Below are 17,565 nucleotides of genomic sequence, written 5' to 3' on the forward strand. Positions count from 1 at the left end.
ATGAATCTGTCCCAGTTTGTTTAGCATAAGTAGGGATCTGAGTCCTATGTGTGAAATTGCTTTTTTAGAGCCCAGTCTGCTTAAGAAACAGCTGTGTTCTTCATGGCCCAGCAGACATACCAGACTTTTCTGTAGGTTCCATAATAAATTGGAAGGCATTTATAGACTAGGGAGAGAAATTAAGTTCCACTTCTGCATGTTTAACTTATTATGCAATCATTTATTTTAAAGTGGAACGGAAAGAAAATGCATCCCAAAGTGCTGCACATGCTAACTTTGGAGCTGAGACGGAGTCTAATAGAAAAAGCCTGCATTCCCTTCTGCATCTGTCCAGCATCTTATTTCATAGCTTTCCATTGTGGGCATCTTGTGATGTGGTTTTCTGTTCACACACTAATTGCCTGTGTGAGACGTTTTTTTATGAGGAATTTGGAAACTTGCTCTGAAATTCTGGAACCGTGGTCATTTGGGGATTTTTTGAGAGGAGGTGCAGAGCTCTGGGAAATGGTTTTCGAGCAGTAATTAAATCTGCCTGCGCTGCTTGTAACTTGCTGGTTTTAGATCAGTCCACCATTTGTTGTATCCCTTTGATTTTTCAAGCTGTCTCTCTGTGACAGGGCTGAGTAGTCATTTGTAGCTTGGGGTTTCCCATGGTTCCCAAACACACTAAGGGGGAGAGTCTGCCCCCTGCTCTGGCTGGTATTTGCTACTTTACCCAGTGGCTAGAGAAGAGTTGTCTTAGTATAAGCACAGTTTAGGCAGGCCCTGCTGCATATTTAGCTCTGCACGTCTCTTCCTGTACGTGCCAGTGTAAAGTGAATGGGCCAGGGGAAGTGATGTCTCCTTCATGCCTGACTCTGCAGAGTGTTACAACGTAAAGACTTCCCTTTAAGGCTGCTGTAATTTTGAGCAACCTGTGTGGCTGTTCTAATTTCTGTGTGGGACATATTGGCCCACAGCTGCCCAGAACCCAAAGATGCAAAAGTGATTTAAAGCCATCTTTGCTCCAGTCTTTGCCTTGGTTTGTATCTTATGTTCTGCAGCTCCCAGAGGTATAGATGCGGGCCTTAAATTTCATATTGCATCTCCAACTGATCCTACCAAGAGAAGGCTGGCGAGGAGAGGTAATAAGATTGCTCTGTGCACGCTCAGTGTATTTTTTCTTTGTGCCGGTCAAGTGCGTGTGTTAGGATGATGTGCACTGTCATGGCTAGCCCTCCAAGTTTTGAACTGAGGCCCTCCAGAGGTAAATGTGTGAACTACTACAGCTCAAGTTAAAGACCTAAGCTCTGCAGCTGTGGGTGTGACACACATCTCCCAGTGGATTACGCCAACATGAAATTCCTGTTTGCCAAGAGCAAAACAAAACAAAAAAGATCAATCTCCATTGCTGATAACCACTGTGATTACAATGGCGTTTCTCAGGTCACTTGTGCTGCATTTGAGAAGTGATTTTTATATTAACAGGGCACTTTATTTCCAGTCGCTTTCCCTTACTGCATCTCATTCAGTAGGTTGGTGCTGCTGTGTTTAGAGTCCCAGTGTGCTAGTGGGAAGAATTACAAATAAAACCTCTGTTTTAATTGAAATGGAAAAGGTACCAGGAAAACGTAAAATGGGACTAAATCCAGGCATATTTTTGTATAACTTAACAAGTTATTGTTTGTTTACAAGGAAGTGGAGGGTCTTGGGCAGGGCTTTTATTTGACACGTCCATCAGTGACATAGGTAACGTACTGAAACTGGACCCATTGTCTGACTTGGAGAACTCCGTCTCCGTGTCTCTCTCTAGCCTCCTTTCTGTTGGGAGCAACTGGAAGGCACCGGACCACAGTTTCAGCCCTGGTAGTATCCAAAATAAAGAGAGAGGTTGCATCAAGAACTCTGGGATGTGGGCTTACAGAAAACAGGACGCACTGGGAATCACAAAAATGGGATTCTTTATATGGCTTCTCTTGTAAATCAGAATCTCCTTTTTTTTTTTTTCTGGGACTTGTGGAATAAGTGGATATTTTAGAGCATTGGTGTCCAATAGAAATTCAAGGATCCACCCCCTCCCCACAGCCCAAAATAAATTCCCTCTCCCAGCTCCAGGCATCGCCCTACGCAAACTGCCAGTGGCTCATTAGAGCTGCTGTGCCGCAGCAGGGACCATGCATGCCAGGCGGTGGCTGCAGGAGGAGCTGCAACTGCCGCCATGCACTTGTCCGCCAAGTGATGAGGGGCATGTGTGGATTGAGGGGAGGCCACTCCACGTGTGTGGCTCTGAGGAGCTGCATTTCAGCACCCCACGGTGTCCAGTTCACTGCATGTGGCCAGTGGCATGTGTATTGGACACCGTGGTTTTAGAGAGACTTGCAGAGCAGGCGTTGGGCTGCTTGGATTGAAGGGTATTCACTTAGGCTAGAGCCAGACTACAGCAGGAGATTGAGGGTTGATCTTCCAAGGTTTCATTTCACACATGCATGAAATGACGCTTCCAGGGGTTGATGTCAACCCCCATACTCCTCGCGAAAGGCAAGTAAATAGGGAAGGTCGACGGGAGAAATGCTCCTATCGACCTTCTGCCATGTGGACAGGCATGGAAATTGACTGCAGATAAATTGATTTTTAGCTACGCAACTGGCACAGCTAAAATTGCATATTGGCAGTTGACTTCTATGTCTAGTGTAGACATAGCCTTGGACACTAATGCTTCCCTTGGCTTTCTTGAAGCCCAGAGAAATTATTCTGGTTTTACTCAGGTGTAATGAAGATAAGAATTTGTCCCTGTTTTGGACCTGGTGACAGTGAGCTGCTCAGATGATCGTAGTTTCAAGACACTTGCAGAGTTTGTAGAGTGTGGGTGAGAGAGACAAATGTGTCTGGAAAACTTGCAGGAAGTCTCACAATCCTTGTTGATGCTGTAGCGTGTTCACCTGTGATATCTCCCTGAAAGCTGCTCTGATGTTGTTTTCCTGTGGTCAGAAGTTTGGAATCCATTGTCATAACTATTGTGCTACCCATTCTTCTTGTGGCTCGGAAAGAGCCTCTCAGGATTTCCGTGGGAAAGTACTTTTCATGGAAAGGGTGGGATGGAAAGAGGAAATTGACCACGGTCACTTGGCTTGAACAGAAACAATTTGGAACCATCTCAGTGCTGGGGCTGATGGAGACAGGGAGTTTACTGTAGGTGATTAGGCTGGTGGAGCTGTGATCCCCCTGGTTCCTATGCAGCAGATCTTGGGAACACGTTCTTAGAGGAACTGTCTGGGGGGAAGCAAAGAATGCACCATCGCTGGGTGAGCAATTTAAATGACAGACTGCTCCATTCTTGCAAACTAGAAGGCAGGTTTCCCCCTCTTCTCCCTCCTCCTCCTCCCAGTGCATGTTGGACTGACTGCAGTACAAGGGAAGGAAATGTCACACTCTGACTTCACGTTTTCATTGGCAATGTGAAGTACAGTTCATTTGGATTCCAGATCAGCATAGTGAATGTGTGCCATTCTTTGCCTTTCTGGAGGGGCAGGAGGGAGCCTGCCTTGGTCTGCAGAGACTCCTTTGATTCCATGTTCTTTCCTTCTCCTGCCTGTGTCTGCAGCTCGAATAGCATTTGAAGGAAACACTGTAGTGTGGCTGTTTTTCATCCTGCGAGTCCTAGAGATTACATGGATAGCTGATCAGACCTGCCCGGCGTCAGTCCTGCAATGCTGTTTTATCAGTTCAATCTGTCTGCTGTAAGGGGTAAGCGCAGCACAGCAAAGTGCCCTAAAAAAGGGTCCACAAAATGACTTGTGGATCCTGTTTGCTTCTTGGTTTTTCTTTTTGGAAATAATCTCTCCTTGATCAGGTGTCTTTATATCGATAAGTGCCAATAGTCTTGTTTGTTGATGAACGGGGAGCTTGGAGGGTCTCAGTCTAGTTTTTAGTAGCGAGATATTGCCATCACAAAACCTGCCACTTTTATTAGCCCCCTTGTTAGTAGATTCATCAGAGGGATGCTTGATTGAATGAGAGGCTGAGCTCCTCTTTCACTGCTAATAGGGGTCCCTTCCAAGTCAGAGTAAAGTGTATTGGGTAAGGAGGTATGTGGGCTGCAGCTCTTAGGTGGCTAGAAGAGAGATTCATTCTCCAGAGCTATCAGCATGGTGACTTTAAAAGAGAAGAAAATGGGTCATGGGTGTTTTTCTGCAGCTGAGTTTCAAAATTCACATTTTTATAAAGCTTCTTCCCCCTGCAGTGGAAAGAGGTGAAATGTTCTTTATTTTGCAATTTTGGATGGGATATGCAATAAGGCAGGCAAGGGTTTCATGTTGGTAGGATATTTGGAGCATGAACTGCGTTAAACTGGGAGTGACCTGATGGCTTTCCTCCCAATGCTTGTGCTCAGCTAAGCATGGCGCCCTTAGGTTGCTGGTAAATGTTTGCTCCTTTTAAAACAGGACATAAAATGCTGATTTACTGTCCTCCCTAAGATCTGGAAATATCTCCAGTGCAAGAGGGCGGGGAGCAGAAGTCACGCTGCATGGTCCTTAGGAGTGGTCAGAAAACTTCTCCGAGTACTTTATATTTTGCTCTTGGGCTGCTGTTTAAAGCCTCCTGTGCTATACAGTTTACAATTGAGTGATGTGGGTTGGAGGAGTCATACATGCTTTTGAACGTGTTTTCCAGAGTAACCTTCCCAGAATTAAAATAACAACTTTTCCATAGACCCTTTACCTTAATTCAAATGACAGTTGGATGTAAGTGCCAAAAATCCAATCTAGATCGAAAATTTTTGGATTTTGATTCTTGTAGAATTCAGGTTTTTGGTTCCACCCCAATGTTACAAGCAGCTGCAAAATTTGGGTCCAGTTCAGTCCATTCATTCTCTAAGGGAAATGTGTATTTTTTGCTCCCCACCCCCACGGCTCTATAATAATGTATTGAGTGGTTCTGCACAGCTGTTGATGTCATTGGGCTCAGGGTAGATTGATTTTAAATTACGTTACCAAAAAAGTTAAGACTGACTGAGTTTAGAGTGCACTTGATTTTGGAGTACGCCCCGTTGAACTCACTGGCACTTCTGTTTTTTGAGAAAACAAGTATAGGATTGGGTTCCCCAAGGAAAAGCTGAGGTATGCTAAAGTAAAATAGGGACTAGATTTACGGCATCACCATTATGATCTGTGGCTGGCAAGTTCCAAAATAAGGGCTATGTATTTTGTAATATAACGCAAGAAAATGACAGTGGCAACTGGTGATTCTAGATTTCTCTTACTGCAGCTTTCTGTATTGCATACTTGGGTGATAGATTCTGAACCTAGATAACTAATTAAACAAGCCATAGGTATTACCTAAGTCATAAGTATTATCTAACCTAAACTTTTTTCTTTATCTAGCACCATCCAACACAGCAAACAGGTTGGGAATTTGCTTGTTAAATCACACGTATACTAAAGGCATAGAGACAGTCTTGAAGAATGATGCATTGCAAAATGAATTATTTCAGTTACGAATCAGTTGATCCACTCAGCCATATCCATGTCTTCATCCACATGGAAGAGACCTAAAAAGCCATCAGGTCCAGCCCCCTGCCCAAGGCAGGACCAAACCCATCAGATCAGCCCAGCCAGGGCTATGTCGAGCCGAGACTTTAAACACTGCCAGGGATGGAGACTCCACCACCTCCTGGGGCAGACCATTCCAATGCGTCACCACCCTCCTAGTGAAAAAGTTTTCTCCCAATTTTTCTTATTCTTGCAACTTGGCCCTGCATCATCCTCTTGTGCAGTTTAGACTTGACATGTTTTCCTTTATTACCCATGGAACAAATTTCTTTAAAATAGTCCCAGATGGAGTCTCTCCTTTGCCCAGAAGCCATGGCAGTTTTTCTGTGGCAAAAGAGTGGGGGAATATAGGAAGCTCTGTGTTTGTGCTGAATAACATCTTCCATTTTTCCCTCTGGTTTACTCCACTGTTCCTTTCTGTGCTGTCTCTGTCCTTTCCTTTATGTTGTCTTACAACAATGTCTTAACTAACTCCTCTGCTGTGCTTGATCAAGGTCAGCTACCACATAAGCACAGAACAAAAACAATCACATGCAGTTCCTGTCTTTCTTTGCACGTGGTACTTTTAGTCTGCTGAGAAACAGACATTGAAAGCCCAGAATTTTCAAGAAGTAAGATTGGGTAGTTAGGCTGTACGTACTAGAGACAATGAATCATTTTTATAAGACTGCAAGGGTAGTTTTAGCATGTTTATAATGCATTTTAATTGTGACTCATTTTTAAATGAGACATAGTATTTTATTAATTTATTTTTAAAATCCAATTTAAATTTAAAAAATCCATTTTTTTAAAGTCATTCACTTTTATCCGCCCTGGGGTGTTTCATTTCAAGTTCCTCTCACCTCAACTGTTCATCTACAGCAGGGGTGAGCAATTTTTTTGTGTTGGGCCCCACTTTTTATCCCTGCACTTAGCAGGCATCTCATCCTGTCTAACGTAATCCAAGCTGACAGAAATTTTGGTTAAGTTCATATGAAAAAAAAATTTGGCATGTATAAGAAAGTGAGTTGTGTAGAATGTAAAAACTTTATCGGGATTATAAATGTGAATAAACATACCTAAAAACAGTAACATATTTCAACATTTTGAATGAGACGGATGAACCTGAGACCAAGCAGCTGATGGTGCTGGCCCCCTCTTATGAAGTTTCACACACATTGTTAAGGGAAAAGTGGGCCAGAAGACATTTGTGTGAATTTTTGGTCAGATTTTTCTGTTGTGAAAAATGTTGGTCATGATCCTAAACTTCAGTCTTTCCCAGCAGTCTGATGACCACTGACATCAGACAACGGTTTCCTTGAGCTGCAGGGGATTGTGACTGAGAAACCTCAAGTTCTGAAGGTTCTACAAATTGCCTGGAACACAGAGTGTCAGCTGTTATATTGGTTCCCCAGGGGATTTTCAAGCCATGAATAAGGAAATACCCATTGCACTGTTAGTCACTCAGAGCTGGGCCCTTTACTGAGCTTTGTGAGAACCTTGTGGCTGCCCTGATTTCTGTTTGACAAATGCTCTCTGGCTGGTGGTGCTCTGGGGTATTGCTCTGTGCAATAATTTTCATGTCTTCTGAGTGCTTCCCATTAAAGGTATCTGGGGCTGTGAAAATCAGATCACAGGCCAGGAGCTTAAGTGGGGGTCTGGAGGTCAGAATTTGTATGCCCCATACATACTAAATGCAGAAGCCTGATTCCATCCCCCTTGCTCACATTAAGTGGCACCTAATTCCATAGCTGGTCCCCTTGATTCCAGCAGGGTTGCTAATATAGTAGGGTCCTACTCAGCCTGAGGCGGAATGGGAGATATGCATCCCATTGAGTCTCATGAGATATACCTGTCTCTTAGAGCTGGAAGGGTCCTTCAGAGGTCATCAAGTCCAGTCCCCTGCACTCATACACAGCAGGACCTATCACCATCCCTGACAGATTGTTTGTTTTTTTTTTTTTTTTTTAAATCTGTTTGCCACAGATCCCTAAATGGCCCCCTCAAGGAGTGAGCTCACAGCCCTGGGTTTAGCAGGGCAGTGCTCAGACTATTGAGATAGTCCTCCCCTCTAAGTAATTAGGCTCTAAGTGAAGAGTTCGGCCATCTAAGTTTTGGGACGGATTCGCTGAACCTTACTTTGGGTTCAGTGGGACAGCTTGTGTGAGTAAGTACTGATCAGCCAGTCACAGAGGTAGCTCCGTAATCTGTTATGGGCATGTTTCCATAAACCTATGAGGATTACAGACCCTCTCTGCTGAGGAGAAGCCTATGACAGGAGTAGTAGGGACAGCGAGATGCAGAGGTTTTGGAGAGAGAGTTACCAGGGGCTGCTGAAGGACAAACTTTCTTTTCCAGACGTTTGTGGTGGAAGCCTGCTGGGGACTCGGCAAACAGCCCCCAAAGCTGAATGAGCCCTGCTGTATTTTTTTTAAAGATTTTTCCTTTCTCCTGGCAAAGTCTCTCCCAGTTTGGTGAGTTTAGAAACCAAATATTTCAGCAGGAGATTAAAGCAGTTCTTGCAGTCCGGTCCTGATGGCCAAACTCCGTGGTCAGCTACCCACCCTCTCTTTGCTGCAGCTAAGGGAGAATAAGTTCTGTTGAAGAATGGGAGAAGACCATCTTTCTGCAGCAGAGAAGTGGAAACGGGATGATGGGGGTCCACTGTCCTTCTCATTGCATACCTTATTCTAATGCTATACGAGTAGACCCTAGTTTGGAATCCGTTAATGCTTGGGTAGATTTGATCTCCTGAGCCCTCCCATCCCAGGCATAGGTGCTAGCTAGTGCTTGTGGAATGAATGCTCCCAAGGTGGGATTTGTAGGTTTTACGTATTGCATGTCATGTACCCATACTCATTTTGGCTGGAGTGCATTGAAAATGGGTTCAGGCCACCAGGCTTGGATCCAGATGTAGTTCTGATGTTCAGAAGCCCAGGAGTGCTTGGACTTGCCCAAACCCTAGTGCATGTTGCCATACTTTGGAGTTAATGAAGTTGAGATCCTCAAACTGGTTATTTGCTTTGTTTCAGAAGTCGAGGCCAAGAAAGCTTGTGACTGGCTGCGTGCTGCGGGATTTCCTCAGTATGCACAACTTTATGAAGGTAAGTGTCACCTCTGGTTTGGGGGAGTGCCACAGGAAAGAGAGTGCCCTTGTGTTTCTAAGAGCATGCTGTTCAAAACAGCTCTGCACTGTGTGCACAAAGGCCACCAGTTCTGCCACCCAGCAGGTTGGGATTCAAGTCTTGAGCTGCCATCCTGGCTCCATTAGTCAGAAGACTGAGGGAACCCATGACACAGCACTTAACTTGCAAAGAGAGACTGTGCACAGCTCCCTTGGTCAGTGCTCGAAGCAGTGTTGACGAGTTCCTTATATTATCAGCCTTGGGTGAATGGGACATGAGAGAAAATCCAGAGGATCATCCTGCTCCTTGTCAAGATATGTTCTTCAGGGTAAGATTGAATGCGGTTGGTTGATTAGGTCTGGAGGGATGTCTGAACAGCAGCCTTACGTGCAGTCAGGGAAGGCTGCTATCTTGGCAGTAGCTGCTCTGTGTTCATTGTCACTGAGGTAGTGACTATCTGATTTTTGTGTTCTATGAAAATGGTGTCTTTGACAGCTGTGCTTAGAGCCTTGGCTATCTGGTGCCTGGGATGGGGAGTCGAACTGATGTTATGGTCTGAGCAGACCGTGGGCGATTCATGCCAGGCTTCCCCTCGTCGTTCCAGTTTGGATGACACAAAAATGCCTGACGTGTGTCTTAACTAGAGGCAGATAGCAACTGCAGGGGAAGTTCTCAAGAGTGCTGGAGCCGACCTGAAACACCGAGGAAGAGATGGAGGGGGCTGATTGTTAATTGTCTGATTATATGTTATGACTTCAAGCCTTCCAACTTGATAGAGGCCTGGAAGGCTAGTCTTGTTATCAGCCTTTCTGCATTCCTGAACCTCTGGCCTTCAGGCAGCACTACTAGAAAGTTCCCAAGATGCCTGACCCAGCCAGGAAGAGACAGGGGACTAGATGACAGTGTCTCCAGATATTTTAATAAGTTCTTGCTGGAGGTGGGGAGGCACATACAGCTGAACTGGCCACGGCACAGGAGTGTTAGTGAACAGTTCTTTCTCACGCCAATTAACTGTCTTTGGTCATGAATGCCCTTTTCTCACTCAAGCTGCGTCTACACGTGCACGCTACTTCGAAGTAGCGGCACCAACTTCGACATTAGGCGGCGAGACGTCGAAGTCGCTAACCTCATGAGGAGATAGGAATAGCGCCCTACTTCGATGTTCAACGTCGAAGTAGGGACCGTGTAGACGATCCGCGTCCCGCAACGTCGAAATTGCTGGGTCCTCCATGGCGGCCATCAGCTGGGGGGTTGAGAGATGCTCTCTCTCCAGCCCCTGCGGGGCTCTATGGTCACCGTGGGCAGCAGCCCTTAGCCCAGGGCTTCTGGCTGCTTCTGCGGCAGCTGGGGATCTATGCTGCAGGCACAGGGTCTGCAACCAGTTGTCAGCTCTGTGTATCTTGTGTTGTTTAGTGCAACTGTGTCTGGGAGGGGCCCTTTAAGGGAGCGGCTGGCTGTTGAGTCCGCCCTGTGACCCTGTCTGCAGCTGTGCCTGGCATCCCTATTTCGATGTGTGCTACTTTGACGTGTAGACGTTCCCTCGCTGCGCCTATTTCGATGTTGGGCTGAGCAACGTCGAAGTTGAACATCGACGTTGCCAGCCCTGGAGGACGTGTAGACGTTATTCATCGAAATAGACTATTTCGATGTCGCAACATCGAAATAAGCTATTTCGATGTTGGCTGCACGTGTAGACGTAGCCTCAGTGTGCAGAAGCAAAGTACTCCCTGAGCTGGGAGCTGCGTTCTTCTGTTGCAAGGTCCCTGAAGGAAGGATGTGTTTGGAGAGGTGGCTGGATGAGTCTAGCTGACTGTCTCAGACATTGAGTGTTTCTTAGGGCTTGTCCATGTGCAATGTAGCAGAGATGCAGCTGCCCTGGTGCAACCGTGCCCCTGGCTTAGTGCAGATGCTACATATGCCAAAGGAAGAGCTGCTGCCTTCAGTATAGTAGTTCACCCACCTCCCCAAGAGGCAGCAGCTGTGTCGTGGGGAGGAGCCCCTCCATCTGCATAGCACCAACCAGACTGTGAGGTTGGTTAGTATAACTGCATTGCTCAGAGGTGTAGGTTTTCCCACATCCATGTGTGGTATAGTTTGCAAATTAACCCTTCCAGAGTAACGAAGGGTCCTGTGGCGCCTTACAGACTAACAGAAAAGTTTTGAGCACGAGCTTTCGTGAGCACAGACTCACTTCATCAGATGCTGGTCTTGGAAATCTGCAGGGCCAGGTATAAATAAGCCAGAGCAAGGGTGGGGATAACAAGGTTAGCTCAGTCAGCAAGGGTGAGGCTTACTACCAGCAGTTGATCTGGAGGCGTGAACGCCAAGGGAGGGGAAGCTGCTTCTGTATTTAGCCAGCCATTCACAGTCTTTGTTTAAGCCTGAGCTGAGGGCGTTGAATTTGCAGATGAACTGTAGCTCAGAAATTTCTCTTTGGAGTCTGGTCCTGAAATTTCTTTGCTGTAGGATTGCTACTTTTCAGTCTGCTACTGTGTGGCCCGGGAGATTGAAGTGCTCTCCTACGGGTTTTTGTATATTGCCATTTCTGATATCTGATTTGTGTGCATTTATTCTTTTACGTAGAGACTGTCCAGTTTGTCTGATGTATATAGCAGAGGGGCATTGCTGGCACATGATGGCATAAATTATATTGGTAGATGTGCAGCTGAATGAACCCACGATGGTGTGGCTGATCTGGTTAGGTCCTGTAATGGTGTTGCTGGTGTAGATATGTGGGCAGAGCTGGCAACGAGGTTTGTTGCATGGACTGGTCCCTGAGTTAGAGTGACTGTGGTATGGTAAACGCACACAAATCAGATATCAGAAATGGCAATATACAAAAACCCGTAGGAGAGCACTTCAATCTCCCAGGCCACACAGTAGCAGACTTAAAAGTAGCTATCCTACAGCAAAGAAATTTCAGGACCAGACTCCAAAGAGAAATTTCTGAGCTACAATTCATCTGCAAATTCGACGCCCTCAGCTCAGGCTTAAACAAAGACTGCGAATGGCTGGCTAAATACAGAAGCAGCTTCCCCTCCCTTGGTGTTCACACCTCCAGATCAACTGCTGGTAGTAAGCCTCACCCTTGCTGACTGAGCTAACCTTGTTATCCCCACCCTTGCTCTGGCTTATTTATACCTGGCCCTGCAGATTTCCAAGACCAGCATCTAATGAAGTGTGTCTGTGCTCACAAAAGCTCATGCTCAAAACTTTTCCGTTAGTCTATAAGGTGTCACAGGACCCTTCGTTGCTGTTATAGATCCAGACTAACACAGCTACCCCTCCGATACCTTCCAGAGTGTGCTTCTGGGCCCAGCTTTGTGTATTTCACACACATGGTGAAGGCCAGTGGTCCCTCTGGAGACATTCAAGGCTGAAAAATCACAGCTTTGGCTCAGCTTAGCCTGAGGAAGGAGGAGGCTAGAACAATAGCTGGAAGCCTGGCCTCCAGGCAGTGTGCAAAGCCAGCCATTGTTCAGCTGGGACACTTCCACTTGCCCCCTCCCAGCAACATACACACACAAAACGAGCTCTCTCCTTCTTGCTGATAGCTTTACAGGCTGCCGCCTTGTTTCTAGTTTCTATTTTAAGGCTACCCTCAGTATGCCTCCAAGTGTAAAGACTGACCGCATTTCTGGGATCTGGGCCCAGATCCGATTGCCTGTGCTCAGGGAGACAAGACCTGAGTTCTAGACACAGGCGTTTGTCAATAAACAGTCCAAACTCAGTGCTGGTCTAACAAAGCCTTCTACATCCTTCCTCAGCTTCTCTTGGTTTTCCTCTCTCTCTACTTCTTCCAGCTCCTGGGGGCTCAGTATTCCTTTCAGCCCTGTGTTACAACCTCCACAGCTTCTTTTACAGCCAGGCTTGTGGCCTCACGATTAATAGAGCAGAGGTGTCCAATAGTAATTCAAGGATTGCCACACTTGTGGTTGTTGTCGTTCCATATTCGCCAGTCCCTACCCCCTGCTCTAAATAAATGCCCTCCCTCTCCCCCAGAGCCAGGCATTCCCGGCCCCACCGTTCTAAATCAATGCCAGCAACTCGCCGCCACTGCCAAAGCAGCTGGGGCCACCACCGGAGCAGCTGGGGCTGGAGCCATTGCTGCAGCCACGCACTTCTCCCACCAGCGGTGGAGCGGGTACGCAGAGTGGCAGATGACACTCCTTGCGTGTGGCACTAGGAGGTGCCGAATGTAAAGGCTCCAAGAACCTCATGTGGCTCCAGGGCTGGAATTGCCACACTGAGCGGTATCCTGTTTGCCACATGTGGTAAGTGGTAAATGTATTGGACACCGCAGTAATAGAGTAAACGTATCTATGCATGTCCCCAGCAGAGCTTCCTAGAAGTGGGAAAGGAGCAGAGAATTCCCACGTGGCTCTCTAAGGACCTTCAGGTCTAGTCCACCTGGGAGGCTTGTAGATACGAGCGATGACGCTCGTGATAGACGTGACAAAGAAAGGCATGACTATTCTATGCATTGCTAGCTTCCCTCCGCCCCCTGCCAGGATGCCAGCCAGCTCGTCTGTCCTCTGAGACTTGACTCACGACTTTTGAATTGGGTCTGGAGGAGGCTGAATGAGGTCCTGGAGCTGCTGTGCACATTCCATACCACTTGCTTGACATAAGCCTGGTGGGTTAGCAGTGGGAGAGGAGCTGGCGGAGAGTTTGCTGCACAGCTATGAAGTCTCCCTCCCCCAGCCCTCCCCACTGCTCTCTGCTCTTTTCCTTCCTGTGGGTGGAGATGTGGATTTTTCTTTTGAGGCAAAGTTGTGGCCGCTGTGAACGCTGATGAAAGAGATTCACGCTAGTCACTCTCAGCTGGGGGCCCTTCCAAATGCAGGCTGCAAGGAAGTCCTGATGTGTCACATCACTGCAGTGGCTACTAGACGTAAAACAGCCGGGTGTTCTACACGCAACAGAGGCCTTATTGTTTGGGTTTGGTCTCGATTTGGCCCATTGGAAACAATTAGGAGCTGTGCGTTTTCAGAGTGAAGCTCTGCTGCCTGAGCCATTCTTGTCCGGCTCCAAAAGTTGGTTGTTCGGCAGTGTGCCGTGAGGCTTAACAGGTGATTTTGGGTTATCTGCCACCCACCAAAAAACATGTCCAGATCTCTGTGTCTCCCTCACCCTTGACAGTGGTGCTCTCGAGGCAGGTGCCTGTAGTAAAAATATTCTTATTCTGTGTACTCTGAGAGAGTGTGATTTAACAGGTACAGCTCACAATACTGACATACACAGGAGTCGGGGGTTTTGACTTCTGTTCTGAGCTCTGGCACAGGCACACTGTGGGACCCTGGGCAAGTCACTTAGCAGGGGTTATAATTCCTCCACTGCTCACGCAGTGAGAGATCCTCCCATGCAAGAAGAGAGAGAATAGTGCTGTGGTTACCATTGCTATGTGAAACTAGTCCAAGAACATCAGTGATTCCTGCCCTGAGCTGGAATAACTCCCTGTCTTCCAACCCCCTCCCTTGGGTAGCCGCTGGGAAGCTGTTCAGTTACCTGAGTGCTCACACATAACAGGCACCTGCTAATATAAAGCTTCCAACGAATACCCAAGCATTCAAGAATATGAAGGCTGAACAAATTAAGCGTGAAGTGGCTGTCTGAAGAGGGGTAGGATACAGTAACCCATTTCCCCCACCCCTTTCCTGGTGGCCTCTTCTCCCCTCTGCTTTCATCCTTCCGGCACATTCAGAAAGCTGGCCAGGTGCCAGCAGGGAGTCAGACCCTGTACAGGGAGAGGTCGACCCTCTGCGGTGCTAGAACTTCCCAGTCTGAGGGGTGTGGCCGCGGGCTGCCTTCCAGATGTGGTAGGGTGCAGGAGAGAAGAGCAGGGTGGGTGAGTGAGGGCTGTGCAGGCTGGTGTTTGTCTCTCTCTGTTGGCGGATCTGTCAGTATAATCAGATGGGAGAGCTTAAAGAAAAAAAAAAAAGGAAAGTGTTTCCTCAGGAGGTGTGCTCGGCTCCAAGCAGCTCAGGTCAGGCTCATTTAGCCGTGGAGTATTTGCCCTGCAGGGAGGAAACTGTCTGTCTGAGAATAAGCAGGTGAGATGGGCGGCTGCTGAGCAATGGGGTTTGTATTTCTGACTGCTTATTATACCTCTGTGCTGTGGGTCATCTCCCTGGTGCCACCCGCTCGTTTTCTGCCAGCTTTCATTCGCTCCTGCCCCATCTCTACCTAACTCATCCTTTTTATCTCTGCATTTCTCCTCTGCCCATCCCCGTGGCAGCTATGCACAACTGCGTCTCCCCTCTTCTGCTTCTGGATCTGTCCCCCTTTCTCCTTCTCCGGCGCCCTCCAAGGAACTGTTAAATGTGAAGCCGCAAGTTGTCCCTTCAGTGGGGAATGTTTGTCCAGCCTCCTTCCTGCACTGTTGGTGTGTGCACCATGAGCCCCGGCCATCTGGAGCTCTCACAGCAGATGGAGGCTGTTTGTGACACAGTGCTGCAGTGCTTGCTACCTTCTGGGAAGGGCAGTGCTCTTATGCCTCGTACTCTACCATCCCAGGAAGTGTCCAGAGGTTGTCCCATGGCATCGTTGCTCTGTGTGGCATGCAAATGGAGCACCCAAGCTTTAATCCCGTCTCTCACCAGGTGCTCACTGTCTTCTTCCATTCTCCTCCCTGATCGTCCCTTCTCCAGGTCACACCTCCTCTGTGTTCTTTTACTCCTTCCCACAGCACAAGGACTAGGGACCCCCAAATGACATTAATAGGCAACAGGTTTAAAACAAATATAAAAAAGTATTTTATTTTTTTTGTGCAACCCACAGTCCAGCCGTGGACCTTTTTGCCAGAGGATATTGTAAAGGCCAAGACTATAACAGGATTCAAAAAGAACTAGATAAATTCATGGAGGACAGGTCCTTCAATGGCTGTTATCAAGCCAAGGGATGGTGTCTTTAGCCTCTGTTTGCCAGAAGCAGGGAATAGGTGACAGGAGATGGAACACTTGATGATTCCTTGTTCAGTTCATTCACCCTGGAGCACCTGGCACAGACCACTGTTGGAGACAGGACACTGGGCGACATTGACCTTTGATTGGATCCAGTGTGACCATTTTTGTGTTCTCTCCCTCCTCTCCCGCATACGCCCGCTTTGCCTCCTGGCAGAACCGCTGATGCAGAGGATATGACAGTAATTCTCCTCCCCCTCTTCTCCCCTTCAGATTCACTGTTCCCTATTGATATCGCATCGGTGAAGAGAGACCACAGCTTTCTGGACCAGGATTCCCTCAAATCCCTTTGCAGGTAAAGCTTCCCCCACACTCAGCTAACCCGTGCAAAGAAAAGAGGAGCCCTAGGGACCCCCAGTCTCTGCTGCCCTGTGTTGTGTTGTGCCAGCCCCAGGGCTCATCCGAATCTGAGAGCTGACTGAGACCCTCTTGGAAAGGGGTAGCATAGATGGGAGACAGCACAGGCCTATTGGGGTCAGAGGATCTAGGTTCTAACCTGCCTCTGACACTGACTTACTGTAGTCACTCGGTCTCTTTCAGCTTCACGTTCTCCATTTGTACAAGCATCTTCAGGAAAAAACCCATCAAAACCCTTACTAGATTTGTCTAGTGTGTTTATCAATGTTTTAATTCTGTGCCTATGTAATCCCAGGGCCTTGTGGCTGTGCTTGAAAGGGAGACAAGTGCTACGTGCAGAGTCTGGCCGTTGGCTATCCATCCCGAAAGGTTGTAGTTGGGGTGAGCACCTCAGTGTCTGGCTACGTCTCTCTGTCTTAGCTTGACTTTTTGGGACTTCAGAATTGGCCAGGGAGTGTGCGGAGTGCTCATGCCTGAGGTGCGTAGCCACCTCCCTTTGCCATTCTGCCCAGATGCAAAAGGGAGCAGAAATGACACCAAGTCAGTTGGGGTGAAAAACAAGTGGTCACAGGAGTTAACCAAAGGTCTCAAGACTTTTCAAGAAGATTCCTCTTGGCTTGGGATGTGAAAATAGCCAAAGGCTCAAGGAAGAATTTGTTCTGCGTCTGAACCATCTGTCTGTTGTCTACTCTGTTGCCATTAGCTTCTCTGTGTTTCTCCCTGTGCAGTAAGGGATCCACAAAGAAATGAAACACTTTCCTGTTTATCAAAACAAAAAGCAGTCAAGTGGCACTTTAAAGCCTAGCAAAATATTTTATTTGGTGAGCTTTCGTGGGACAGACTCTCTGATTTGCTCACCTTGGTTATCTTTTTCTGATTTGTCCTCCTTGTTTACTGTTTTTGGTTCTCTGTGCCTTAAATATTGAGTCTGTTCTGGTCTGGCTATGGTCTGAAGAAGTGGGTCTGTCCCACAAAAGCTCACCTAATAAACTATTTTGCTAGGCTTTAAAGTGCTACTTGACTGCTTTTTGTTTTGATAGTGTATAGACTAGCACAGCTTCCTCTCTGTTACTTTTCCGTTTTCGTTACACTAATAGTGCTTTGTAACTTTCTCTAACAATTGAAGACTATTTGAAAATCTTCTCTACAGATTGTAGGGTATGAGTGGGGGTTGTTCATTGTTGTTATTCGACTTATACTGAATTCATGACGGGGCTGCTTGCACCAGGAACGCCATCTGTGAGCAGAATTTCACCTGGCCGACTCGTACATGTCTTGGATAAATAAAAGAAAATGTTCAATGTGTAATTTACTGAGCTTTTGAAAAATAAAACATGCTACATGAATATCAGATCCTGTCAGCTGTCTCTCGCAGTGGCTTTTGAGAAAGTGGATACATTCTGCAGCGGATCTCGAAGTGGTGGGTTTATTCTGTGGTAGTAGATTCTCTTCAGTTAATTGAGTGGTTACCATGTACTCTGTTCCACCATGAATTTTGCCCTGGGGCTGGGAGTTCCTTTCCCAGACCCGAAAAAGAGCTGTTTGCAGTTTGATGTGCGTCTCTCTCCAACAGAAATTGGTCTGATCAAAGATTAGACCCACCTTGTCTCTCTT

At 47.0% G+C, this 17,565-nt stretch overlaps 1 protein-coding gene across 6 annotated transcripts in view; it reads left to right on the forward strand.

Annotated features, from left to right (window-relative positions):
- STARD8 (StAR related lipid transfer domain containing 8) overlaps positions 1-17,565 on the forward strand; it is a 109,584-nt gene that overhangs the window by 67,042 nt on the left and 24,977 nt on the right. For 4 of the 6 annotated variants that reach the window (XM_075008206.1, XM_075008203.1, XM_075008207.1 and 1 more), the window contains exons 2-3: positions 8,540-8,611; positions 15,808-15,889. Coding sequence is in view for 2 of the 6 variants with exons in the window: in XM_075008205.1 (XP_074864306.1) it covers positions 3,687-3,723; positions 8,540-8,611; positions 15,808-15,889 (191 nt within the window). In the remaining 4 variants the exon portion in view is untranslated. Of the gene's footprint in view, positions 1-3,155; positions 3,282-3,330; positions 3,724-8,539; positions 8,612-15,807; positions 15,890-17,565 lie in introns of those variants that run through there. The other 2 variants (XM_075008205.1, XM_075008204.1) reach the window with 2 other exon arrangements.

This window comes from Carettochelys insculpta, chromosome 13, assembly GCF_033958435.1.
Source record: "Carettochelys insculpta isolate YL-2023 chromosome 13, ASM3395843v1, whole genome shotgun sequence".
NCBI classification, from domain to species: Eukaryota; Metazoa; Chordata; order Testudines; family Carettochelyidae; genus Carettochelys; species Carettochelys insculpta.